This window comes from Pteronotus mesoamericanus, unplaced genomic scaffold (assembly GCF_021234165.1).
Source record: "Pteronotus mesoamericanus isolate MK-2021 breed Mesoamerican mustached bat unplaced genomic scaffold, CSHL_Meso_final scaffold_21, whole genome shotgun sequence".
Taxonomy (NCBI): domain Eukaryota; kingdom Metazoa; phylum Chordata; class Mammalia; order Chiroptera; family Mormoopidae; genus Pteronotus; species Pteronotus mesoamericanus.
The window spans coordinates 29064077-29090589 of record NW_026555310.1 but is presented as its reverse complement, the minus strand read 5'-3'; the positions used below and the strand labels follow the sequence as shown (position 1 = coordinate 29090589).

The 26513-nt window shown below is 42.8% G+C and overlaps 1 protein-coding gene across 7 annotated transcripts in view; it reads left to right on the top strand.

Annotated features, from left to right (window-relative positions):
• The window catches only part of ETV6 (ETS variant transcription factor 6), a 216786-nt gene that overhangs the window by 151487 nt on the left and 38786 nt on the right, over positions 1–26513 (top strand). For all 7 annotated transcript variants that reach the window (XM_054591426.1, XM_054591424.1, XM_054591428.1 and 4 more), the window contains exon 3: positions 16336–16500. In XM_054591426.1, coding sequence (XP_054447401.1) covers positions 16336–16500 — 165 coding nt within the window. The remainder of the gene's footprint in view (positions 1–16335; positions 16501–26513) is intronic.

Genomic DNA, 26513 nt, shown 5'->3' with positions numbered 1-26513 from the left:
TTCCAGAAAAGACAATCATTGCTTCCTGGAAGCTACACTTGGCAACGGGCATGGGGAATGGGAAAGATTTATTCCCCTTTGCCAAGGCTCCATAATTCAGCTTGAGGATTTCAAATCAATATGTTTCTTGCAAAGTTTCCAAGGACTGCATTAAAAAAACCATTTTTAAAAATTATCATTATATGACAGCCTCCTCTGATGAGACTCGTGTGGCAGGGGTGAGTCGGGTCTTCCAAACAGACAAAACTCTAAAGAGCAAGGAGGCTCTTAAAAGCAGGAAAGGCAAGTCAGAGCTGACAGCAAGGCCAGCCACACCTGCAGAGCCTGTGGCATTGTGCACACTGCTCCGTGGGGCTCTCTGCCGGGAGCAGCTGACTCCCTCCTCCTCTGGCTGACATGGGAAGTCGGTGGCTAACACAGAAGCTCCGTATTTCTTTGAGCTGCACTTTGTCACTAAGCAGGGGAAAGACTCGCCTGGGGAGATCTTCTCTGTGATCTGGGGTTATCAAGATGTCTAGTGCACAGGCTGTCACTCAAATGTTTGTGAATTTTAAAAAACGTTGTAGTTCTGACTTCTGTCAGTCTTGAGTTTTTGTGATAGGAGGTGTGGAAACAGAGTCATAGGTTGGGTTTCTTTATTCTGGTGGTGGTTGTTGTTGCTATTGTTTTAACCCCACTAGCAATTCCTCCCACTTGGAAGTTTTATCTTCACAAGAATTATTCCCTGAGTTCTTTAAATAAGAGAAGCCAGGTGTTCCCTCCCTTGACATCCTGTGCCCACTGAGGCTCACAGCCAATTTATCACGTGTCTTCCCTCAGGGTGCTGTCTCTGTGCCTTCTGAGCTTTGGGCTGTCACCCCCTTTGGGTGTGGTCAGAGACCCCTTGTGTTCATTATTTATTACACTTCTTTCACCTACTGCCGCAAAATCCAGCAACAACTCACCCAGGGACACAAGAAGGTTGATGCTCTTTTTTTTTTTTTTTTTAATGAGACACCAGAAGGATGCTGTCCTTGACAGGTAGTATTCTGGGACAGAGTCTGGAAAGACGGCATGCACAGCAGCATCGTTTTTAATCTCTGAGAACCCCCAGGTAAGAGCAGAGCAACTCAATAGCAGCACTAAAACGCCAGGAGAATAACAAAGCTAGAGGACAAGATATCCCCAAGATACAATGGGGCTTTTGATGGACTTTAGGACAGGAAAAGTCCCAAATGGCCAAGAGAGTCTTGCTGGAAAGCATGGGTGTTGTTTTGAGAACAGTAGCTGAAAGTGGAAGTCCTTTTGCCAACTCCAAGAGGGGCAAGTGCAAGTAACCTACCCCGAGGCCCGAAGGGTCTAGAGCTCTCTAGTCGCCGTGAACGCTACAACTAACCAGCCAGGTCCTCTTTCCAGGATGACCGTACATGGAGAAGCTGCCAGGAGTGGAATCAAATTGAACATGACAGAACCAACAGAAACTTAGGCCCTCAAAAGGGAACAAACAGAACCAGGAAATTTCAGCAAGCAAGCAAGCAGCCATATACTTGAACGCTACCTAAGTACACTAGGAGAACTTCGTAAAGTTAGAACCATGCTGTGTTTTAAAAGTTCAGGAAAATGAATTTCACATGGAAACGAACAATAGAAAAGTGATGAGGTCAATTCCATACAGAGTGTTCATCAGATAAAGGAAACTAAGGTGCAGGATTCCCTAAGAGAGCATCCCAAAGAGACATGGCGTGGAGCAATTCAGAACTGTAACCTGTGTCCAAATGAGCTAAAAGACATTAAGAACATCATATAAAACATGAAAAAACCCCACAGAAATTAGAATTAGGGAAACTTAGAAATGAGATGACAGGAAAGAATTAAAAATGAGAGAAATGAAGAGTGCTAGTAAGAATACAAGACGATTACATACAAAAGGTAATTTTTAGAAAGAAACAGAACAGGAAAGCTGGAACGTTTTAAGAATAAAAAAAAGAGATTAGTGTTGGGGGAGGAGGAAGAGGGTAAAGGAAGTCAAATACAGGCGACAGAAGGATATGAGACTTCGGGTGGTGAAAACGCAATGCAGTATACAGATGTCACATTATAAAGTTGTGCACCTAAAGTTTGCATTATGTTCTTTACCAATGTTACCCCAAGAAGTTTAATTTAAAAAGAGATTAAAGAATTCAAGAGAAAGTGACCAATATGGAAGAGAAAGGCAAAGGAATTTCCACACGTGGACAGTACGACTCTGTGAGGAAGAAAACCGGGACAAGCTTGGGTCTGCATAACCCTAGCCTCTGCCTCTGTCTTCCTGTGACCTTCTCTTCAGGGTCTCTCCTCTGTGTTCTCTCATAAGAACATTTGTCATTAAACCTAGGGCCCACCCAAATAATCCAGGATGATCTCATCTCGAGTACCTTAACTAATTTCATCTGCAGAAAACTTTTTTCAAATAAGGTCACATCCACAGGTTCCAGGGATTCTGGCATGGACATATACTGTTTTGTAGGAGGGGTCCACCACTGAACTATTAGATGACGGAAACAGGATTTGAATTTTATTTTATAATAAAGTAACTAAAGGAAAAATTTACTATTTTCAGAAAGTTAGCAATTCTTGCCAAGAAACAACAGTAGGCAGCATGCTTTTATAAACAGGACAGTTGGAGGTCAGCCTGCAGACCACGGGGAGATCTCACCCTGGTTCATTCGCTGCCCAGCCTCAGAGAAGTGTTCGTGCACTTTGTGAATGAACATTGCTTGTGCCACCAGCAATGTGTCACTTATTCTGTTCATCTTTTTTTCAGGCTCTCAAGCCAAAGTTTAAAAAAAAATAAAAATAAAAAAGACACAGGCCTCTGCAGAACTCAGAACCATCGCCTCTATATTGTAGCATTCACCTTTCTAATGCAGAACTAAAAGTCCCTCTGAAGAGTCATAGCCATAAGCAGCAACAGGCAAAAACAACCGAAGTCATCTTCCTTCTGGTGCCCCTCCCATTCTGCCTCCAGGCTGCTCCGGACCTCACCCCCATCCTTAAAACTTGAGGGTCCTATCACCAACTCCTTCTGACCTATCACCTGACTGCCTAACATCTCAGGTGTGAAAAGATTCTCTTGATTTGGTGGGTTCCCTTTACCTGCTGCCCCTTCCAAGGAGGTCTTAATGCATTCATCCGAAGGAGTGAATAATACAGAACTTCAGAGAGGATGGCAGAGCCCAAGAGAAAAATACTGAGTGTCAAGGAGGGTCACCTGGTGCCCCTTTGGCCACTGAGCTGGCCCAGCCACCCCATCTCCCAGCGTCTGGATTCTCAGACCAGCACAGGGCCAATGGTAACACAAGACAGCATGCGTCGATGCATCCTTTGAAGGGTGCATGGGGTTGTTTTGTTTTGTTTTTCAACTTCCCTGATTCCAAGTGGCCATCTTAAGCCCTGAAACCAGGGGATTAGTAAACTCGATCACCCTGACACCAGGGAAAATAACTGGTGAGAAAATCATGACGATTTATCGCATGGGTAAATCTAGGAAACCCATTTCCCTGTGAATATTCTCAGTAAAGAAGAAACAAGGGGGCTGAGGGGTGTAGAGAAGTCTGTGACACACACGTACATACACACGTGCACACACACAGATGCAGCACAATTATCTTTAAATAGAAGTCGCTTCTCCAAGTTTGATTTTTCTTTTCGTTTCATGAGGCATCCGCACCGCTGGTAAGATGATTTCATCCTGCCTTGTGTTGCCACAGTCAGCCTGCCCCTCGGAATGCTGCGTCAGCATCGCTCAGGCGGCCTCCGCAAAAGAGAGTTGATTCCCCCGAAAAGCAACCAAGCGAGGCCTTTGAAAACACAGGGAATCGCTCTCCAAAGAGTCAGGGATGATGAGAAGGAAGTGGGGTGGAGAGGCGGGATTCCCCTTAAAACAAGACATTTTTCAGAAGAACCTTCTTTTATAAGTTAGGTTGCTTGAACCCTTGGCCAAATCTGCCTTTCAGCCCTGTCTGTATTTTCTGAGGTCTCCGGAGTTAACGATGTAAAAAGTAAACACTTATTTCAGTCTCTCTTTCCCTGGCTCTTCCCCACCACGCACACACTCTCCCCCTTCCCCAGCCTCCTGTTTACCTCACAGGAATCAGTGATAATGGGGACTGTCTCCATCCTGAGAAAAGGCCAGCCTTGCTTTTCAAAGTTTCCTTGGAATAAAGAGATCCCGGGAGGGAAGGGACTAGGCATCGCTGAACCACACAAAGGAAAGCATCTCCCATGCCAGTGACTGGGCAGCTCAGACCCCGTCCAGAATGAGAATGAGTTCTACTCTTGTTACACTTTGCAAAGGAATGTTCTGGAGACTGTGGTGGGCACAAGAGACAATCTTGTGTGGTTTAAAGGACCAAGAGGAGAAAGAAAGGATGTCTGTTTTCCTTTCTGCAGACACCTGTAGTAGGTCATCTGTGTTTTGTGGATCATGCAAATCCAACAAAATCTCTATGTTTTCAGTACTCGATCCATTTCCACAGAGGATTAAAAAACCTTCCTGCACGAGCTTTCTGCCTGCTAGTTTCGATTTGCTCGCTAAATCTACTTGAAGAACATTTCAACTCTTAATATCTGTGTTCCTACTCCATTTTTTCCTTCTTAAAAATGGGCTTCTTAGTGTGCATAAATATCAGCAAATTTTAAAATAAATGTAGGTTTCTGTCCTGCAATATGAGAAATTCTGTCCTTAATTGCCTCTTTGCTTTAGAAATTTGTCTTTCAATAGTCTCTCTCCTTGCACAGCCCAGTTGCCTCGCTGTTCATAAATTAAGATAATTTGCAGTGATTAACCTTCACTGGTATGAATAAAAATGTGCAATATGTTAGCAATGATTTCTAAAGTAGCTGAGGAAGGGGCATTCCATATTTAGGGTCAGGTGTATGCATTTCTTAAGGAAATGACACCTAGAGGTGATTATCATTTCATTGCACCCCCTCCCCCCACTTTGGAGTTAGAGGAGGGCACCCTGCCTGCCTCTCTTCTCCTTCTCACCCCAAAATATCAGGAGAGATGTATATGTGTTTTTCTTCTCAAATCTAATTTGGTTTTGGCATTATATCACTAGTACATATTATCAGATCTATTTGCATACACGAAGCTAAAAAATTCTAAAGTGATTCTCCAGGGGTCCAAAGAAAAACGTGAGCTAATTCATAAACTTTGCAATTGCAGCCAAATATTGGTGTATATCTGTCTGCGAATTTAGAAAGAGAGTCAATAGCTCTCACTGAATTCCCAAAGGGCTCTGTTACCCCCAGACTTAAGAAGTACCCCTTTAATCTCTCCTTTTCCCCATTATCTCTACACCTTCTCCATCATCTCCCTCTTCAATTTAACTTTAGTTAAAATGTTGATGTTTTGTTCATCATTATATTTTGCATTTATTTTGATTTTTAAATAATGCATTAGCCTATTATTTTTTTGTGTTTGCTGAGTTTTTTGGCACAACCTTACATTTTGCACCCAAGGTGAGGGTCTCACGTGCCTCAGCCTAGTCCCAGACCTGAGTGGGCTCCTAATCTAGCCTTCCCTCCTCCAGCCTCTCACCTGCGCCAGTCCTTTCTCTACATCTCCTTCTGAACCACTTTCCCCATCTGCACGCTGATCGTGCCAGTCCCTTTCCTTAGAGCCCTGCGCTAGCCTCTTAGCGCCAACAAGAGCCTTCACACCACTTGCAAGCGTTCGTGTAAGTGAGCTGTGGAAAGTATTTCAGTCTCCAGGAGGCATGTGACAAAGTACAATTAATCTGCTATCTAGTCTCCATCCTATCCAACCCTCCAAAATGCACTGAGCACATCCTGTGTATGAGGCACAGTGCAGAGTCTTCATATGGATTCTCATTCTCTACTTAAACTTGCTCGAGAAGGCAGGTACTATTCTTGGCCCCATTTTACTGCTGGGGAAACTGAGTTTCAGAGATACAACTTACCCACGGCCACTGAACTAGTAGGTGACAGGTCCAGTATTTGAATTCAGGACTACCTGAGTCCAAAACCCAAGTTTTTATTTAAAATATTACATGCCTTTCACTGCGTTGGGCTTGTCGCTCAAAAGCAGAAATGAGAAGGAATCTTTAGGCGTGTTCGTTGAGGGTGAGTGGCAGGACCCAGGCCAGTTTTATTGCCAACAGGTTTGCTCATAAAAATCCTTTTGTGGATAAAAGTGAGTGAAAGTCAAAAAAATCTACCAAATGAGGTTTGTAAGAAAAATGTTAATCGAGGGAATTGAATATGAAATTGGATCTAAATATGAATACATAGTGTTCTTGCTCTCGGGGTTTTGTCCAAAAGACATGAGTATATAATCTCCCGACCTCCACCTGGAAACTTAGTGCTGAGATACAGGGTAACCTTGGGGACAAAAATCGGAAATGCGTCGGAACTTCCAATTCCCAGGACCCGAGTTTGTTTGTCAAAAGCAGCTTTGATCAAATAGCACATCGAAAGTTAGAGGCAGACCCAGTGGAATGAGAATGCCGGAGCTTGTCACAGCACATCCATGACGAGTGTGGGAGCTTAGGGGACGCGGCCCGGCCAGTGGGAAGGGAAAGGAGTCAGAAGAGCCCCGGGAAAGTGCTCTGGGAAGCAGAGTGCTGGAAGGGCTTCGGTGATTCATTGTTTGATTGTGAAGGGTTTGTTTATTCGAAGGTAAGCCCTGCCTGCCGAATCCCCTTTGCAGAAGTCAGAACGGGCTCTCTGGGGCACTGCTCAGAGTTCTGAATCTACTGCTGTACCAGACCTGCCATGAGAAGTTGAGTTTCTGGTTTATTATTCCTAAATCCCTTGCTTTTTTTTTTTTAATCCTCACCTGAGGACATTTTTTTCATTTTTTAAGAGGGAGTGGGGAGAAAAACATTGATGTGAGAGAAATATCGATTAGTTGCCTCTTGTAGGCTCCCCAACCAGGGCTCAAACCCACAACCTAGTTATGTGCCCTGACCGGGATCAAACCTGCAACCTTCTAGTGTCCGAATGATGCTCCAACCAACTGAGCCACACCAGCCAAGGCCTAAATCCCTGGCATTTTAACAGTGGATTTTAGAGTGCAAGGGGCTTTTATATCTTTTATTTCCTTTGACCCAGAGGAAGTTCACTTGACTGATACAGAAAACCTGGACCTGGCATTCTGGTCTTAGGCGTATTGTATCCTTGGGAAAGTTCCTCAGCCTCTCTAAGCTTTAGTTTCTTTTGCAAATATGGTTGTGCAGCCTTAGCTCAATCACAGAATAGTTGCTGGGATGACATGGTTGTGGAAGCAGGAGGTAAAGGTAAAGAACTGCATGGGTCTGAAGTGTCCTGCCTGCTATGAATGGTGTCAGGCAGGATAGGGGTGGCAGTCGCAGGCTGCAGAGCTGGCCCACAGATGGATTATTACTGGGGACCTTTGGCTGAACAGCCTGACATTAGTGGGTATGCCAAGCAGGGCACGAGAATCACTGAGCAATCCCCTTCTGCAACGTGCATGCACATTTTAATTCTGAACACATGCACCTACAGTTAGCAATTTTATTTCCCAGAAGCTAGAAGAAGCAATGAGAGGTGCTGCTAATTTGGACTCAAGTTTGACAAATAAGGAGGAATCAGTTGGCAAAGTGGAAATGATGGAAACTTTTGGTGAGGATGAAGGCATCATCTTAGAACTGGGGAAGGGAACTGAAAGGCATGATCAGATGTGTTTTCTTGCCTTGGAGAAGGCAAATTTTAAGAATTTAGAGAAAAAAGTACCTATGGTTCCATGACCTGAAATACTAAAACACAAAAGAGTCAGGGTGCTTTCGAAAATGACATGCTCACATATCAGCTACACATGACATTTACAGTGGAAAGGGAGAAAACCAAACAATCAAGTAAGACTGTGTTGGGGTCATTCTCTGATGAGCTCAATTTCTAAATATATTCTTTTTTAATATGCAAGTAACACATGATTAATATAGAGAATAGGAAGACAAAAATGAAAATGAACTAGCAAACATCACCTATAATTCTATGGAGTATCAGTAGCTGTTAATATTTTTATGTTTTACGAGAATATTTTTCTTTGCATTGTGTGAGGTTATAATATATATGTACATGCTACTTGTTTTTTTCATATGAATACTCCTTATAAATAGTACTGCCTGAATAATCTTCTATCAGAGATGTTGTTCATAGTTTACATAACTATTCCCTTATTGGTGTTGTCGCTTTTCCAATATTAAAAATAACATGACAGCGGCCTTGGCCAGCTCAGTTGGTTGGAACATCATCCTGTACACCAAAAAGGTTGCGGGTTTGATCCCCAGTCTGGGCGCATATGGGAGACAACCAATCAATGTTTCTCTCTCACATCGATGTTTCTCTCTTGCTCTCTCCACCCCGCCCTTCCTCTTGTCTCTAAAATCAATAAACATAGCCTCAGGTGAGAATTAAAAAATAAAATAAAATAAAAACACAGCAGTGAACATCTTAGTGCATGGCTGATTTCTCTGCATCCTAAACTATTCCTTTAAGGTAGTCTCAGCAGTTGACATTTGCCGGGCCCTTAAACCACCATCACCAAGTTGTTTGCCAGGAAGATCATGCCAATTTTTCTTCCCACTGTTTTGCACACCAGTCTATGGAGCTCAGATTTTAAAAAGATGTATATAGTGGGCGGGATGGAGGTGGGCAAATGGAAGGGGGAAGGGGGACACCTGTAATAGTGTCAACAATAAAAATAAAGTTTAAAAAAAAGATGTATACAGTGGATGACAGAGCCACTTACTGAAAAGAAAAATATTAAAGAGATATTTTTAGCTCTAGAATGTTAAAACTAAGTGATCCGAAAACTATGGAAAATGCTTAAGAAAAAGAAAACAGTAAGTGTTGGGTGGGCAGTGTAAAAATAAGCATGCTATCAGCGTGCAAATAGGGTTGAATGCAGTGACATAGACAAATGGCAGAGAGAACAAAACTGTTCCGCTTCTCTCTTTCTTCCCTCTCTTCCGTCAAGGAGGATGATCGTCAGACTGAAACAGGTAGTACAAACATTGACAGAAGGGAATTGAAGCCCAGGATAGGTGAATTGATTATAAAGGCAAATCTAAGTTGTTCTAAATAAATTCAAGGGCCTCGGCCCAGACAAATGACAGCCCAGAATAGAGAACTTACAAGGGTGAAAGACAGGCCACCGACAGTGATCCCTAAGGGTTATGGACAATGGAAAAGGTACTAAAAGAAGGAATACGAGCCATTGTTTACCTGACATTTAGAAAAGAAAAGGAAAAGAGTGTATGTACAGACTAAAAACAGCTACTGTGATCTAACTTGCAATTGAAATTCAGGACAGATTTCCAAACATGTATGTTATTGGCACTTATAGAGAAGTTACCCCTTAATAGCCAACCTGCTGCTGCTTCTCTTTCTCTTCAATAAGGGTTGCTGTAAATTTTGTAGTTACTGTATTTCTGGACTTCCAGAAAGCAGGTCGTTGAATTTGGGGTTGTGCCTTTATGGCTGACCTTTGAAAATGTAGTGCAAATAGCAAAATATGTAGATGGATTGATATTTGAACACCTGTACCCAGAAGGAACCAATAACTTGATCAGTGCCCATCGGGAAGGAAGTGGCCAGTGTGTCACCAGAGTGCTCCCATCTTAGCCCTCACCTAATCAGCTCTGTCAGTAACCTGTTGAGGTGACAGATGCTTGTTGATGCTGCAGGTAACTTGAAGCTACAAAGTATAGATGGTACTAGAAACAGATCCCACTCTAGAAAGACTGCAGCAGACTAGAATGATGGTGAAAAATAACAAGATGAAATCCCATATTCATTAACATACATTCTTACAGTTGGGTTCCATACATGAGCTATATATGTGAAAGGTGGAGTGATTGTAAAAATGATAATGGTAATAATAGTAGAAAAACAATTGCTAATATTTATTAATGTATGCTTGCCGACAGATGCTATCTGTGCTATGTGTTTTATATCATCATTTGCATAACCTTTATACTAGTTTTATGTCATCTGCAGATTTGATAAGCACATCATCTGTGATTCACTGTTACTTACTTCACAGGTTGAAAGCTGTCCCCATTTTCCATTGGGGGCAAGTGAGACACAGAAAGTGTAAATCACACGTCCGAGGTCACACAACTGGGGAATAGTTTCCATGCTGGTGCTCAGTGCCCGCATGCTTAGGCACTGTGAAAGTTCACACTGTCGTTGAAACTTTTCTCTTTCTCTCTCTTTTTCAGTCATGAATTTAATTTGATGCCCTGCCAAAACACCAAATAAGCTTAGAGAGATAGGGGGTTAATAATATGAACTTGGAGCCAGGCCAGCTGGGTTCAAATGCTGACTCTTCCATTTCCTGGCCATGTTACTTTGCCCAAGTCACTTAACTTCCTGTGCTCTAGTTTTCTCCTCTGTAATTGGGGATAGTGATTGTTTATCATACGGGATTGCTGTGGGGATTAAACGAATTTCGTACAGAAAGCATTTAGAACATCACTTGCAAGTGTATGCTGTTATCATTGGGCTACTCAAGAAGCAATACGGTGGGATGTTAAGAGAGGGAACTGTGGACCCAGTCACCTGGGTTTTCAATCCCAGCACTACCACTTCCATCTTTTGCATGCTGCAGATTTCTCATTTGTAAACAAGGATAATAATCGTTGTAGTGAAGATTCAGTGTAAGTGCTCAATAGTTGTTAGCTGTTACTATCAATAGAAGTCTATTGTCCAGAGAAAGAAAGGCCCTAGTCCTGCTTCTGGTACTCTCTTTAGGAATGGGAGCCAAAATATTGGATTGGCCAAAAGTCTGTTTAGTTTTTTCCATAAAATAAATGACACATTTTTCATTTTCACCAATAACTTCATCGAGTAGGATATTTTGAGTATGTCAGCTACTCCTACATGGTATAATGTTGGTTGTTCTCAGTTAATGTCTTGATTTGATTGCTATCAGCTTCAGCTGGTCTACCTGACTATTGGAGCACTATCCAGCCAGAAATCTCTGGCACGAAACTTTGCACACCCCTTTTGACACATTTGATCAGTCACAGCATCTTCTCCATGACACTGCACAAATCTTTTTTAGCATTTCAGTTGCGTTTTTACCTTTCTTGAAATAATAAAGCATAATATGCTGAAAATGTTGCATATTTCCTTCCATCTTCAGTATTAAAATTGCTACACAAAAATCCACCAATTTTGTTTAAGTATTTTTAAATGCATGCTGATATGACAGCTGTCGCAATACAATCTAACAAAATAGTTTTGAATGAAGGTAAAGACAACTAAACACTACTGGAGCCATCTTACGGAAGAAAGAAAAACAAACGGGCTTTTTGGCCAACCCAGGATTGTCTCCAGAGGGGGGAGGGAGGTCTGTGCAGTTGTGAAAACTACAATACAGAACTTATATTTGGGCCCACTAAGAACATTTAATCAGAAAGCAAGATGACTAAGCAAGGCAGTGATAGCTTTCCTCACTTATTCAAGAGTTGTAGCATTGGTCTGTGTCGTCAAATCATGTTATGAGATGACATGAAATGTCGGAAAGTCAGGGAACCTGGGGCAGCTTCATCATGATTCAGTCTGTTCTCCTGGCTTCAGTTTCCTAATGAGTAAGAGGGGGTGAGGGTTGGACTAGATCATTGCTGAGGTGTCTTCTGCCTTTTATGATTCTAGAATCTTTAGGAAATTCCTGTTTATACAGAAAGTTTGAGTTAAACGGTGTTTTTGATTAATGTATACTATAGCTAAAGAGCTTGAACTGAGTATTGTTCTAACCAATAAAGTCACCTACTGACCCTGAGCCCCCTATTTTCTCCTTTGATAAATTGACATGAGAATACAACAGATTTCCTAGGTCATTTGTGAGAATTCCAGGAGCGAATGCATGTGAAAGCACCTTGTCAAAGTGTTGTGTTAACTATCACTATAGTTATACTTTTTCCAAGAATCAGAATATAATAAAATACACTTAAGTGCTAAACTCATTTAAAGTAACTTAATCTGTTTTCTGTGATTCAGGAGATCTTTGAGGAAGTTACAAAACTTAGGGTCATTGTCATAAGCATGAGGTAGTTCTGTAGAAAAAAGTATTTTAAGTTTCAAATTAAATGGGAGCATATTAACTGTATTAAATCCAGAAAGAAATAGAGATCACCTACTTTGAGCCCCGCGTTTTACAGATGAAATCACTGAGCCAGAGAAACTGAGTGGCCTGCCTAGAATCACATGTTAATTGATGTCAAATCTGGGAGTTAAATCCAGGCTCCTGACTCCCAGCACTCTTTTTATGGTGAGTTATGTTTAAACTCAGAATGTCTGAAACGAGACTAAGAATATGCTGATGATGAATGTGGCTGCAACTTTGTATATGGAATCAAAGAAATATTAGAAGGAAGTTGAAGGGCCTGGGTATGTCACTGATGGGTATGGCACCATGAACTTGACTTGATCCACTGGGTAAAAAAGTGCTGTGGGATTCTTAGTGATTTTCTTAATCATAGCAGTTCATGTCTTCTGTACAAAATCCATCTCGAGTTTGCTCTGAAATGAATCGGCATTAAAAACCCAAGTTTTCGTGTGACTCTCACAGGCTTGTTATATGCACAGGGAGTAGCATAACATAGATGCAGAATAATGGTCTTGTTTTTTCTCTTCTTATCAATGATCATTAAAAGCTATGCTTTTCAACTTTGTTGAGTTTTAAAGTTGCAAGAGATAACTGTAGAACAAGTTCTGTTACATGTGCCTCCCTCATCTTGCCCATGTCGCTTCCGCGAGCCGTGTGAAGTGTCAGGACCAGTGACTATGGGCAGTGAGTGCTTCTAAGCAAGAAGCCAGGGAAGGCAGCGCTTTATTCCTGGGTGTGCTAAACACAGCGTTCCACCTTCAGCTCCTTCCTTTTTTCACTTATAAATCTATTTCTTTGGGGATCTACAGATTTTTGTTGTTGTTTTCCTTTTTATTGATAACTTGAAAAAGCTTCCAAGGATCAAAGTCTTGTGTGTCAAGGATTCAATTTACTCAGTCTTGTCTGAATTCTTGATAGGGTTGCAAATCTATCTGAATTTGAATCTGGATGGGAAATGCATGGTAAATGTAGTGTGATGGCTACGAACACAGACTCTGAAACTAGACCGTAGACTGCCGGGTTCGAGTCCAACTTCTCTTGTTACTATGGCCCTATGAACTTGGCAAAATCCCTTTAATGCACTTACCTCAGTTCCCTAATCTGAAACACTGTCTCATAGGGTTGCTGTGAGTATGCAATTAAATGAATATTTTTAAAGTCCTTAGAATAGTGATAGAAGTGCTTAATAAGCTAGATTAAGTGGTTCTGCTGAGACCAGAGTTGTTCCTGGGTCCAAGGCTGTGTTCCAATAAACGCTGTAACACCCAGACCTTAGGGCCATAGGTTTCAGTAAAGGAGACATCTTTTTCCTTAGTCAAAATTGCAAAGTACGTCCTGCAGCCATCTTTTTATTCTGTTGAACTAAAAAGGTAATAGCAGTAAAACTTGACTTTGAACACCAAAATGCATCAAGCCTCTCTTCAGCTCAGTGAATGTGTCTGCCTGCCATCGCTTCTTGCTAATTGGAGAGTAGTGACTCTGATAAATTTATTGAGCAGCCTCAAGCAGGTAGCCTGCTCTGTGGGGGTCACCTTTGGAAAACTGCTAGGATCGCCGTGGTGTTCCCTGCACTGACTGTAACCTGCAGGACTCCTTTTGCACACAAGCTCAGAGCGGCTCACTTAGGTTCCTGGTGAGGGGGTTTCCGCCCGGCGGCTCTGCCTGCGGCAGGGGCCAGGCTGTGGGAGACACTAATGGGAAGTGAGAAGAGAAACTGTCGTTCTTAACCAGCAGGGCTGTTTGGAGTGTGTGACTCTTGTATTTAGGGAAAAGATTACTCATGACTATTTTCTTCCATAGAATATAAAGAACCTCAAATTACTACTTGCACCCCCCACCCCCTCCTCACCCGCCCTCCTCCATTTCCGTGTATCCTCTGCAGAAACTTCAGCATTTTACTCTCATTTCCCCTCCTGAGCGGGATTCAGTTCTGTATTTGCTTTGGCACTTGTGCTTCCAATCAGCTCCCCCGCCACTTTTTCCTGTTTCTGACCGGGCATCTTCTGCTGTGTGGCCCTCTCACCGCCAGGTGCTTTCTTAGGCCACGCTTGACTTGGAACCGCGCAGTTGTCCCCTTGTGTAAAGGAGAGGAAGGGAAAAGCCCCTAATGACAAATCATTATGCTGTTTTTGTTCAAAGATAACTGACACCATTGACAAAAATAGGAAGTAGACTTTTAAGGTTTTTTACCAGTTCAAAAGTTGAGATTTTGCTGAGCCATCCTCACACCCACTCCCACCTCACCATGATTCCAGATACACAATTTCAAGTTCGTTGGAAAGAGTCGGGGCGCCCCCTGTATCCAAGGTCCGTTTTTTTAATAGGCATTGCTTCTTGACCCAGTCATAGTCTAAAACAAAACACTGACTTCTTTAGTGGCCATTTTATTCTAAAGATCATAGAGCAGTAACACACTATACATTATTATTTTATAATGCCACTTTTTTCTTTGTGACAAAAATTATAAAACTTAAAAAACAAGACAAAAAAAATAAAGGCTCCTACATCCTTATCTCTATTATTCTAGTGCTTGTAGTTCTTTATTGGTGCCCTACACAGTGGACCAGTTTTGAAGTTACCTCCACAGAGTTCAAGGAAACCAGCTATCACTCTTCAAAACTAGGCTTTACAAAGCAGCCACCTGGAAGAGAGAGCCGAAGTCATGCCTTAAGACCCTGAACCTTCTCCAGGGGGTCTGAGCCATTCATTCCCCAGGGATGGTGAGCAGCCTATCCACATAGACCAGACAATTCTTTGGCATGCCTGATTTAAGCATGAAAGGCGATTCTTTCCAGGAGCAAACTGAAGGACACTTCTGTAGCACGCTCATGTCGTCTCCTTACCAAGTTGAGGTAACTAAATAAGAGAAACTGAGGCTCGTCTTAGCCCTGGTATTTGAACTATTAATTCACACAATGCGGTTTTAGAGAATGAAGCTCTGTTGAGCAGCTAGCTGTTTCTAACACATCCTCTCAAAGATGTTGGACTCAGGACTCCTTTCAAATCTAAAAATTATCGAAGACCTCTAAGAGCTTTGCTTATATGGGTTTTAGCTGTCTGTAGTTACCAGATTGGAAATTAACACTGAGACTTTTAAAAATATTTGTTAACTCACTGAAAAAATAATAAGCCAAGCATATATTAACATAAATATATATTTATAAATATACTTTCCAATTTGCTTTACATTTTTGCAAGTCTCTTTAATGTCTAGCGTCATAGAAGATGGCTGGATTCTCATCTCTGCTGCAACACCACATGTATAGCCTTTAGAAAACTCCACTCATGAAAGAATGAGAGTAAAAAAAAGCTAATTACCTCTTAATATTGTTATGAAAAGAGTTTTTGACTTTATAGACCCCTGAAAAGGTTTTGGGAACCCTGAGGGGGTTTCCAAATTATACTTGAAGAACCACCGCTCTAAACCACTTGAATGATATCAAAGATTTCTCATAACAGCAAAATAAAATAAAAAGGTAGACTCCCAGGCAGAGATCAGCCCTGAGCTATGGGCCTCTCTTTGACCCATTTTCTGGTCCTACTCAGAGTCTAAGTACCACCCCCATCAAGAAGTTGTAATATCAACAAGCAGAATAAAAAGGCAAAAGGCCTTTTCCCATTACCTTGCCCTCTCAATTCCCAGAGGCTAGACTGATAGTTTCCCAGAGGCTGAGCGAATGGCTCTTCCTGGAAGAAGTTTCAGGGAATACTTCATTATTTGGCATCTCTGGAAGGTCAGGCCCAGCTCTGGAACATTCTCGCTTCAAAATGATGCTGGGCTGCAATCAGATCAGCTCTGAATTTAAGGTCCCCTTTGAAGTACATTGATATGTGTCATGACTCTGAGCCCCTGTGTTGTGTCAGGCCCCCCTACGTTTACGTAAACTCTACCTTTATGGCAAACCTGGGATCAAGACAGCCCCCGAGTTGGGCAAGGAAGGGCAGGGGTCTAGATGGGCAGTCCCTTAAAGACATAAAAAAGGATTTTCTTTTCTCATTTTGCCTCTACATATAAAGTTCATTTGATATCACACTTTGGCACTTACGAAGCTTGAGTTTTAACCTGGGATTCAGAGTTGAATATAAGGGCTCTTGAGATATGGAGACTCAATTTTGTTAACCATTCAGAAATCTGTCCCTTTTATTCCAACTGTCTAACTGACAAGACCTTTTTTTCTCTCTTTCTTTCTGCCTTGCTCTCTCTCCAACAGGCTTGCAGCCAATTTACTGGAGCAGGGATGACGTAGCCCAGTGGCTCAAGTGGGCTGAAAATGAGTTTTCTTTAAGGCCAATTGACAGCAACACGTTTGAAATGAATGGCAAAGCTCTCCTGCTGCTGACCAAAGAGGACTTTCGCTATCGATCTCCTCATTCAGGTGAGAGTCTGGACTCTTGACACGCACTCAGCTTAGAAAATCTGTTCATCACTGGTTGGTCTTCGCCACTGCTCATCCGCCCAAAAAATTTTTACTGTAGATCATCATGGCTCAGCTTAGTAGAGGAAAGATCCTGCTGACATGTGCCAGTTTGAGGGGAGAAAAGGAGGAGCTTTCAGATCAAGGGGAAACTTCTAAGGTTCAGAGAAGTAACCCTGTTCAGATCTACAGTCACTGGAATTTAAGGGATCTAGTTGGGCAAGCACGTAAGGAAGAAAATGCATTCCAGCCCTTTCTCTCTAACGCGCTCCTGAGTGTGAAGACCTAAAAAGAGATGCTGGAGATTGAGTGAAGGTTGTGAACTGCTCAGTTAACAACAAATACAGGAAAGGAAGGGGAATGAGCCCTGCTGAGGTAGCTGGACTAGGAAGTCAAGAAAAAAGGAGGGAACTGAGAGGTAAGGACTGGGCAAGGTGGAGATCCTTAGCAGCCAAGGCAAGTTGAGAAATAAACTCAAAGGGCCACCTTTGAAAGTACTGACTTTTTTGAAGTAATACATCTTGTAGCACGTAGAAATCTTGAACACTACAAGTGGTAGCTTCCTAGTTAGACTCATCTAACTAGGGAGATTCGTTAAAATGAGGGCCCCAAAGACCGCAGGGGAAGATTTAGTTCGGTAAGGGGTGTTTGGACCTGCAGAGTATATTAATGATGTCGCTAAGACTTCATACATGCTTTCCAGTTTCATATCTTAAATTCGATGGATATTTTAGAAGGTAGCTGTTTGGGAACTCCATATGTCAAAGGGGATCTTTGGCCTCCTGAGGGGTCTGCCATTCAAGTAGCAACAGGCCCTCCTTCTACTGAGTCTCATTGACTTAGCTTGTCTGGCAGAGACCCTTTTTCCCTTGACCAAGGGCAAAGGTCCAGCATAAGGTCTTGGGATAGCCTCCAACTCCATTCAACCCTTATTTACCCCTGGCAGCCTGCCAGCAGTTAATAAACTAACCGTCATGAGGAAATGTCCCTATCACAAGGGGCAAGATAAGGATAGAGAACAGAATCTCCCCTGCTTTTCCCAATTTCAGCAGACCGTTTATATGAGGAAATGACAAAGGGGAAGTTTCCCCCAGAAGTATAGATGGTATTGAAATTTGAAGGCTTATATCTCTGAAAAACAGATCATCTTTTAAGGTTTTATAATGGACATAAAACACACCTGATATATTTTATCTCAAATCATTGATTTTTATCATTGATTTTTACCATTGATTTTTAGTCTCAGAATAAGAAAACTATAAAATAACCATATAAATAAAGCTAACATAAAAGGAACCTAGATAGTTCCTTTTAATTTAATGCAAAAATACTTCCCTTCTCTCTTTCTGTGGAAACTCAAAGATATTACGCTCAAAGAGACAAAGTTATCTGTCTGGAGGAAAAGAACTCTTAACTCTTATGCTGCAGACAAACCATTTATGTAAGACAGATGAAGGAAAACATAGAGATGTGTTTTGACTTCATTTGACTTAGACCTTGGGCAAGATTTTCTCTCCTAGTCTTTTTAAATTCCCCTCTCATCATATCTCAAATGCTCCTTTTTGCTGCTGGTTTATTTTTCTCACTAGTAACCTCTCAACTTCACCTATGAAACTAGGTTTTCTCTGCTCAAAGCTGGAAGCAAGGATATGCAAAAGCCTGCCAGTCGTTCCTTGCTCCTTTGTCAAGTCTTTGCTGATGTGGGCCATGTGGAAGACTGGACAGGATTCTGCTGTCCAGTTAAACAAGCAGGACTGCATTGAACCTGAAGACAAAGGATGCTGGATAAGGAAGAGGGCCGAGCAGGATGGGCCTTAGAAAGAACGAATGGGGTTGGTTCACAACATGAAGGATGGGTGGAACTGAGTGGGCAGACGGGAGGAGAACATTCTGGGTAATTGGGACAGCATTAGCCTAGGAAATCTGGTGACGATGAGAAAGCCCATCTGATGAATGGAAAAGGCAGGAGGCAAGAAGGCCAGCTAAGGCCGATTCATAGTCTGGACATGAGGTGATGTAGGTGGAGGCATTCAAAATTCATTCCATGAATACTCCCTGAATAGCCCATGCCAGTGGTACAGGAGTACAGACTAAGGAAGTTGAGGGTTAGGCGAGGTGATTTCTAGCTGGATTGTCAAATGAAGCTCAAGGGTATGGTAATGGAGAAGGGCTTTGAAAGGTATGCAAGGGGGAGGTAAGGAAAGGTGTTGAGGAGCTGTAGGCCAGTTTGCATGGAGGAAGAGTTTAGAGAAAAGGCCACATACTCTAGATCCTCTACTTGAAACACTGTTCATCGTCACTCATCACCCCTCCCTCACTTGTCTAATTGCCTTCATATTTCAAGTTCTGCTACTCTCTCCAGGAAGGCTCTCCCTGACTTCCAGCCCTACCTCCCTGATTCCAACCTGCCTTCCTTTCCTCCACCTCTCTCCATGTCCGTCTTGGTTAGGGACTGCTCCTCCTTTATCCCAGAGCTTTCCCTAATTCTGTCATGGCCTCTGACACACACACACACACACACACACACACACACACACACACACACGAGTATTATGTGTGACTGTTAGCTATGCCACATCCTGTAGTGGAAGGTTCATTTGGGGCCAGGGTTGTGTCCTGTTAAGCTGCCGTGTCTCCAGCATCTAGCACAGTGCATGGCATCCAGTTGGTACTCAATAAATACTGGTTGAAAAATTACTCAGCATGAGAGGACCTTAAAGCCCAGGTTAAGATATTTGGATTTTAGTTGCAGGTAATGGGAAACCACTGAAAGGTTTTGATAGAGAGAATGATAAGGCTGGAGCACTCCCTTTGGAACAGATATTTGCCATCAGCGCATAGAATAGGTTCATGGAGCCACTAAACGCAAGAAAGCTAGTTTGAATGCCACTGCTATAGTCCTGATGTGAGCCACTGAAGTCCAGAGTTGGATCAGTGAGACCAAAATAATAGTATTCAGGCATAGGGTAGTTAGCTAAGACAGGAGCCGGTCTGGAAGCAGGAGTTCGTTCTGGCCAAGCGATGCCAGGACTTCCAGGAAGACGTGTCCTGTTCTGAAGTTGGAAATGTGAGATAAGAGCCAGGCCAGAGCTGGGAATTGTAGATATGAGTATCATTCCCATTACCTTGAGCTGAGAATAAAGATAAATTTACACTAAGGGTAATTTAATTAAGGAATCGGCCAGAAAGCCATGGATAGAATTTCAAGGTGATAACAGCCAATAGGGGCTGCAAGAAAACTTAACACAAAAGAGAGGAGTATATTCAGCGGGTTTGGAAGAAAGAACTAAGGAGTTAAGGCGGCCGTTTTCATGAAGTGTCCCCCAGCAAGGTAATGAAGCCATGATATACCTACTCACGTTTTCCATAGGTAGAAGCAAGGTATAAATAAAAAAAGTCTTTTTTTATCTCTCAGGTGTAGCATTTGCCACAGCTGCTTCTGACATGAGCTTTCTTTTTTCTCATCTGGTGTAGCTGGCTCTTCCATAGATCACACCACCTCATTTGCTCTTATCTTTCTCATCCATAAAATGGAATTTTCACCTCATGGCTCTTAAACTCCCTTCAAGTCTTAATGCTTCAGTCCAACTTCAACCACTGAAATAGTGTTAAACTTCTAGTAAACAGTAGGACTTCCCACTCTATAAGCAGTGAGTAAATTCTTTGATCTTCTCCAACTTACATACCTTGTAAAACTTACACTTCATCCAATTTTGTCCTGTCTTTGCTTAACTCTCTTTGGCTGCGTAAGGAGACTCAGCAGTAGTGTCTCACTAATCATGCAGCTGCTAGACTAATTAGTGTCTGGCTACCCTGTCACTGTGGATGGATGTTTGTAGCTTCCTTCCAGCCTTGTTTCCACGCAGACCTTACCCAGCATTATGCTCTCTAAATATGGACATAACATCCCTTAACACTTTCAAATGTAGGAGGAGAAAACAGAACTCAATGAATCATAGCTACTTGATATGTTAATATACCTTACCTCCAAATACGGTAGCCTCCTTGAACTCTACATTCTTGAAACAATCTAACAAACTATATTTTTCTCGTCCAGTTCGAGGACAACGGTCCTCCATTTTCAGTCATTAGACTAAAGCAGGGAACTACGAGGCAGGGCTCAAAGAAACCACAGTTATTTTTGGGAGGGAGGGCCCCTTGTAATACAGGCTTTCCCCCCTAGATGAATGTTCCAGAAGCCCATCTGTATCAGTGTACCAGCTGGTGTTGTTGTGAGAGGCAACATTTGGCTTCAGTGAAAAATTTTTTGAAGGTTCTATCAACATGTTTGCCCATTTCCCGATGGGTGATTTATCAGTATGAGCATGCCTGTCCACACCATGCTGAGTGTTCAGCAGCCTTCATCCAAAAACAGCATGACACCCATGCCCATCCTCCGCATTTACCCGATCTCACCCTGAGCAACTTTTTTTTTGTTTACCTGGATGAAAAACATCCTAGAAGAAAAACATTTTGCCAAGGTGGAGGAGGTGGAAAAAAAACGGTAGAAGCACTAAAAGGCCTCAAAATCATTCAAAAACTATTTTGAGCAGTGGAAAAAAACATCTTGATAGGTGTATCACATCAAATGGATAAAAACATCTTGATAGGTGTATCACATCAAATGGAGAGTACTTTGAAGGTGACTGAAGTTTAAACATGTAATAATAAATACACAGCTTTTCATAAATAAATTCTGGGGTTTGTTGGGTTCCCGCTTGTATGAGGATAGGTACATAGTCAATCATCACCTGAAAATCCCATTTTAAATCTACTAAACTTGAGAAGTTGAACACTGTGAAGCTCTAGGAAAGCTCTGGGTAGCCTTGTCGATGATACTTCACATTGGTTCCAGCCTTCTGGAGAACAAGCAATATATAGTAAGAACTTTTTTTTTTTAAGATTTTATTTATTATTTTTAGACAGAGGGGAAGGGAGAAAGAGAGGGAGAGGAACATCAATGTGTGGTTGCCTCACGCACGCCCCCCACTGGGGACCTGGCCTGGGTAACCCAGGCATGCGCCCTTACTGGGAATCAAACCAGTGACCCTTTGGTTGACAGGCTAGCACCCAATCCACTGAGCCACTCCAGCCAGGGCTATAATAAGAACTTTACACTAACCTCACCCTTTCACTGATAATACCATTTTAAGAAAAAAAAAAAATCCTAAGAAAACAATAGGAGTAAAAAAAAATTGTTGTTAGCAATTCTATTTATAATTATAAAAATTGAAAGTACCCCAGCCACCCCAATATGAGATTTGCTAAATGAACTCAGAGACTGTAAATATAAAGGAATACACTATAACTTTACAACCATTCTTAAAGTCACTTATTATTTCTTCAAGAGATTATAGGGCTTCGCAGATCATGTTCTGGACTGTCAGTGTTATTCCAAAGGCAGGTAGAAGCCAGAGTTTGAGCAGAGATTGGCAGGACAAGGCAGAGATGAAAAGCTGATGTCGGTGTGGCTGGCATCTGAGAGCGATGGTGGTGACTTCAGCTAAGACAGGGCCAGCAGGGAGAAGGGGATGATTCAAGGAATATTTAGAAGACAGAGTCTATAAGGGGGCTGATTAGAAGGTAGATAAGAGGGAGAGAGGTGTTAAGGACAACTCTCAGGTGTCTGGCCTGATGAGCTGGGCATTTACTGAACTCTGATATACCATGTGGGTGTCAGGACTTAATGCATGGTGCCTGTAGGACATGCTGGAGGAAGCCTCTGGAGAGAAATGAATGTTCTGGAGATAAGAGGAAATGCTTGGCAGGAGTAGGTTTGGCAGAGACAAGCTGGTGGAAGCCATGGGAATAGATGAGAGTGCCCAGAAAGACCCGTAAATTTTGAGGAGCCTTACTGTGGAAGGCTTGGAGAAGGAGGAAGAGCAGAGAGAAGAAACCCAAGAAACATCAGAATCTCTGACACCGTGAAGTATTCTGAGGGGAGAGGTTGTGAGCTCTGGTGACGAATGCTGCTGAGAGGGCAGGCGAGTCCCCAGGTACCAACCACTGCCCTTTGGGTTTGACAGCAGGCAGGTGGCCTGAGCAAGAGCGGTGCGGAGAAGGCTGGGAGCAGAGACCGGAGTGAGGGGCCCTGAGGGTTGGAAGGGGAGGAAAGAGACAGTAACAGGGTTGGACAGCTCCTGAGAGAACTGAGAGACTGTTGGCTACAATGAGAAAGAAACAGGGACACCTGGAGGGGAAGATGAAGCCAAAGGTGTGTGTATGTGTGTGTGTGCACACGTGTGTAAGACAGGAAAACTCGAAGCTGCTTAAATGCTAAAGGGAAGAAACCCATAGAAAGAAGTTGAAGAAGAAAATGTGAGTTAGATAGAGAAAGAGACTATGAGCTAGAAATGTCTGTGTGAAATGTCAACTAGAAAAATAATTCCATACACATAAATGTGACTTCATTAAACTTTCGTGTGTGCTTTAAGTACAAAGGTATTGAAGCAAAGCAAATAGTTTACAGACTTTTTGAGACACATCTGTTAATAATTATTATAATCATAAGGGGTCCCGTCTATTGAGCACATGTGATAGCAGGCAGACATGGACTAGTGCTTGTTCACATCATCTCATTTAATCATCCTAACAGCCCTGCCAAGTCTGTGGCATTATTTTCACTTGAAACAAAGAATATTGAACTAAGTTTCAAAAATAGTTTGCCTGAATGCATGCAGCTGACAAATAGAGGAACCAAGATTCAAACTTGGGGCTTCCTAGCTCCAGAGCCCAAGTTCTTTCCTCTGAAAGTAAAGAAACTTAGATAAATTTGACCCCATAAACAGCATCTGTATGTTCTTGATCTTTAGACAGTAGTAAAATTGATAAGCAACTTGCAGCAGTTTTGTTCTATCTCACTGTTACCCATTTGAAACAGGCTGCAAAGAGAATAGTGGATTTAGAATTCTCAAAAGTAGATGCCTGGCTTTTCGCATCCAGATCACCAGTGCAAAGCTGTATGTGTGTTTAGTTTGTGAGTTTCTATGTATGTGTGTACATGCACTCACATGTATGCACACATGGAAGTTCTGCACGTGTCACATGTATGCAATGCACCCAGAAGTATATCTAGGTTTTATGGGGCCCGGAGTTTATAATTAGGGGGATGCAAACAGTTGTAGGGCTTCTCCCAAGGTCTAAGTAAGTGAAGGCCTCCGAAACTCACTAGCTTTGTGGCAAACCCACCTCTGCACAGGCATGTATGTCCATGAGCTGTGTATGTATGCATTCAGATTTATGGAGGCAGCATTAACAAAAGCTAGAAGCACCTTTTACGGTTAGGACTAGTTATTTCTTTTCTGGGAAGACAGAGAAGATTTATCAAGAATTGAATGGGCCAAGAATTTTCCGAAAAGTGCCTTTTGAATTCAAGCCAGTGATCATTAGCTAAGTTAGATATGAGTGCTTTGGCTCACACTCTTTATTTTCCACAGCAAATAAATATAACATTTTTAAATGCCTTCTTTATTCCAGAGATCTTTTTTTACTACTACTTTTCAGATATGATCTTCTGCCCATAGGAACATTTTAAGGGTGTACCAAGAGAACAGGCCGGGTGTTGGTGGACTTAGAAGACAGTAGAGGTGAAGGAGGATGGGATGCCGTCTTTATTTATTTAGAAAACAGTTGTAGACGGGACACATGTTCATGCAGCTCCAGAAGCCAAAACTAGGAACTGAAATACATGAGATTCCAGGGGGGCCTGATTCCAATTCAGCAGAAGAACTAACAACTAGAGCTGTCCAAAAATGGTTTGCTTATGTTGTGGCCAATTGCCCATCACTGAAAGTCCTCTGCCAGAGCCACTTCTTGGCAGGGGAAGGGGAGGCAGGGGACTTTTATTGAACACAAGTTTGAGTCGTTATAAGAAACTATTAGAACACTCTCTCAGTCTAAGATTCTAACCTGTTATCAGGCAGACGCTATTATTACTGCCAATCATACACACACAGAATGTGTCACGGATAGTTGGGTTTCCCCCTAGCAATGACATGTTTGTGCTGGGCCTGACACATTCCCTGGTTGCTGAGGAAACATGTCGGTGAATGGACAGATCTAGCTATGGCCATACTTCACGGCCTTAGAATAAAGTGCTTTCCTGGCCTGGGAGCTCCGGCCCTTGCTCCCATCCATTAGCCAGCTGTCACAGGTGGTACCTATGAATGCCATCTTAACTGGCTTTCAGAATAGGCTTACAGTGTAGATAAGAAACTGGCCAGGTTCCATCATAAACAGATCCACAAACAACAGGTGCTGGCGAGGCTGTGGAGAAAAGGGAACTCTAGTCCACTGTTGGTGGGAATGCAGACTGGTGCAGCCACTATGGAAAGCAGTATGGAATTTCCTCAGAAAGCTGAAAATGGAACTGCCTTTTGATCCAGCGATTCCCCTGCTGGGACTATACCCTGAGAACACCAAAACGCCAATACACAAGAACCTATGCACCCCAATGTTCATAGCAGCACAATTTACAATAGCCAAGTGTTGGAAGCAACCTAAATGCCCATCAGTAGATGACTGGATCAAAAAATTATGGTACATATACACAATGGAATACTACGCAGCAGAAAGAAAAAAGAAGTACTAAACTTTGCGACAGCATGGATGGAACTGGAGAGCATCATGCTAAGCGAAATAAGCCAGGGGGCGAAAGACAAATACCATATGATCTCACCTATAAGCGGAACCTAACCAACAATGCAAAGAAGCAAGGAAAATATGACCAGCAACACTGAAAGGAAAAGAAATCAACAGAGACAAGAGGGAAGGGGGGGGCAGGGAAAGGGAAGGGAAGGGGAAAGTCAAGGAACATATAGCAAGGACTCATGGACAAAACCAAAGGGGAAGAACTGAGGGAGGGAAGGTGGGAGGAGGCAAGGGAAAGAGGTGGGGGGAAGGCAGAGACAAATGTATTTAAAAAGTAAATAAATTAATTTAAAAAAAAATAAAAATAAAATTTAAAAAAAAAAGAAAAAAGAAACTGGCCAGGTTGAGCTTGATTTGCTGCTCCCCACCCCCTCGGCCAGGTTTGGGATGGGAGGCCGAGGAGAGCTGGCACTGAAGGCCTGGGAAGGTATGGGGCACAGCCCATGTCAGCCCCGCTGTGGGCTCAGTCCACCAGGCCAGGGTGAGGTATCCGGAGGGGCCAAGAATGGGTGAATGGCCTCAGTTAACCTTTGCCCTTTCTGGAAGAGAAATATAGCTCTCATTGACCATGACCCAGACACTCTTTCTTTGTTCAGTATGTGAAGCCTCCCTAGGAGCCACAGGTCTATCCTAAACCTCTTTAATAATATCAATAATAATAATGGTGGTGGTGGTGACAGCTGAGCTCACAGCCACAGCTAGTGTTTGCTTGCTGAGCACTTACTGTTTGCCTGATGCTGTGATGAGCCCATTACTGGGTTATCTTCTCAACTCCTCATAACACTCCGTGAGGTAGACGCTGTTTACAGGCCATCATCGTATAGAGAAGGGAACTGAGTGAGGCCTAGAGGGGTTGCAGGACACACCTGAGGCGCCAGTGTGACTCCACAGAGTAGACCCTTCCCCATCCACTTTAGTGCCTCTTTCTCTGTACACGCATAGAGGGATGGGAACACAGCAAATCAAGTGACCTGCTCCCTCTCTGCCCAGTCTTTAGCCACCACACCTCAGGACTTCTCCAGCCCCGGGAGCGGCCTCCAAGAAGAGGTTAGGGTGGACAGTGCACTGCACCCTGCTCTGGGTGCTTTGAAACATTCCTTTCATTTACTCCTCACAGCAAACTTCTGAGGTGGGTGTTGTTTGCTTTTTGCAGAGAAGTGCAGGAATTCGTTCAAGGTCACCTGGGTGGACGAGCCAGCGCTCCAGCCCAGCAATCTGTGCCTTCCCACCACATCAGCTTGCCTCTCTAAACGAGCAAAGTTGAACACCCTCACAGACACTAAATTTATATTTCCTGGCTTCCCCTTCCAAAATGGATGCACTAA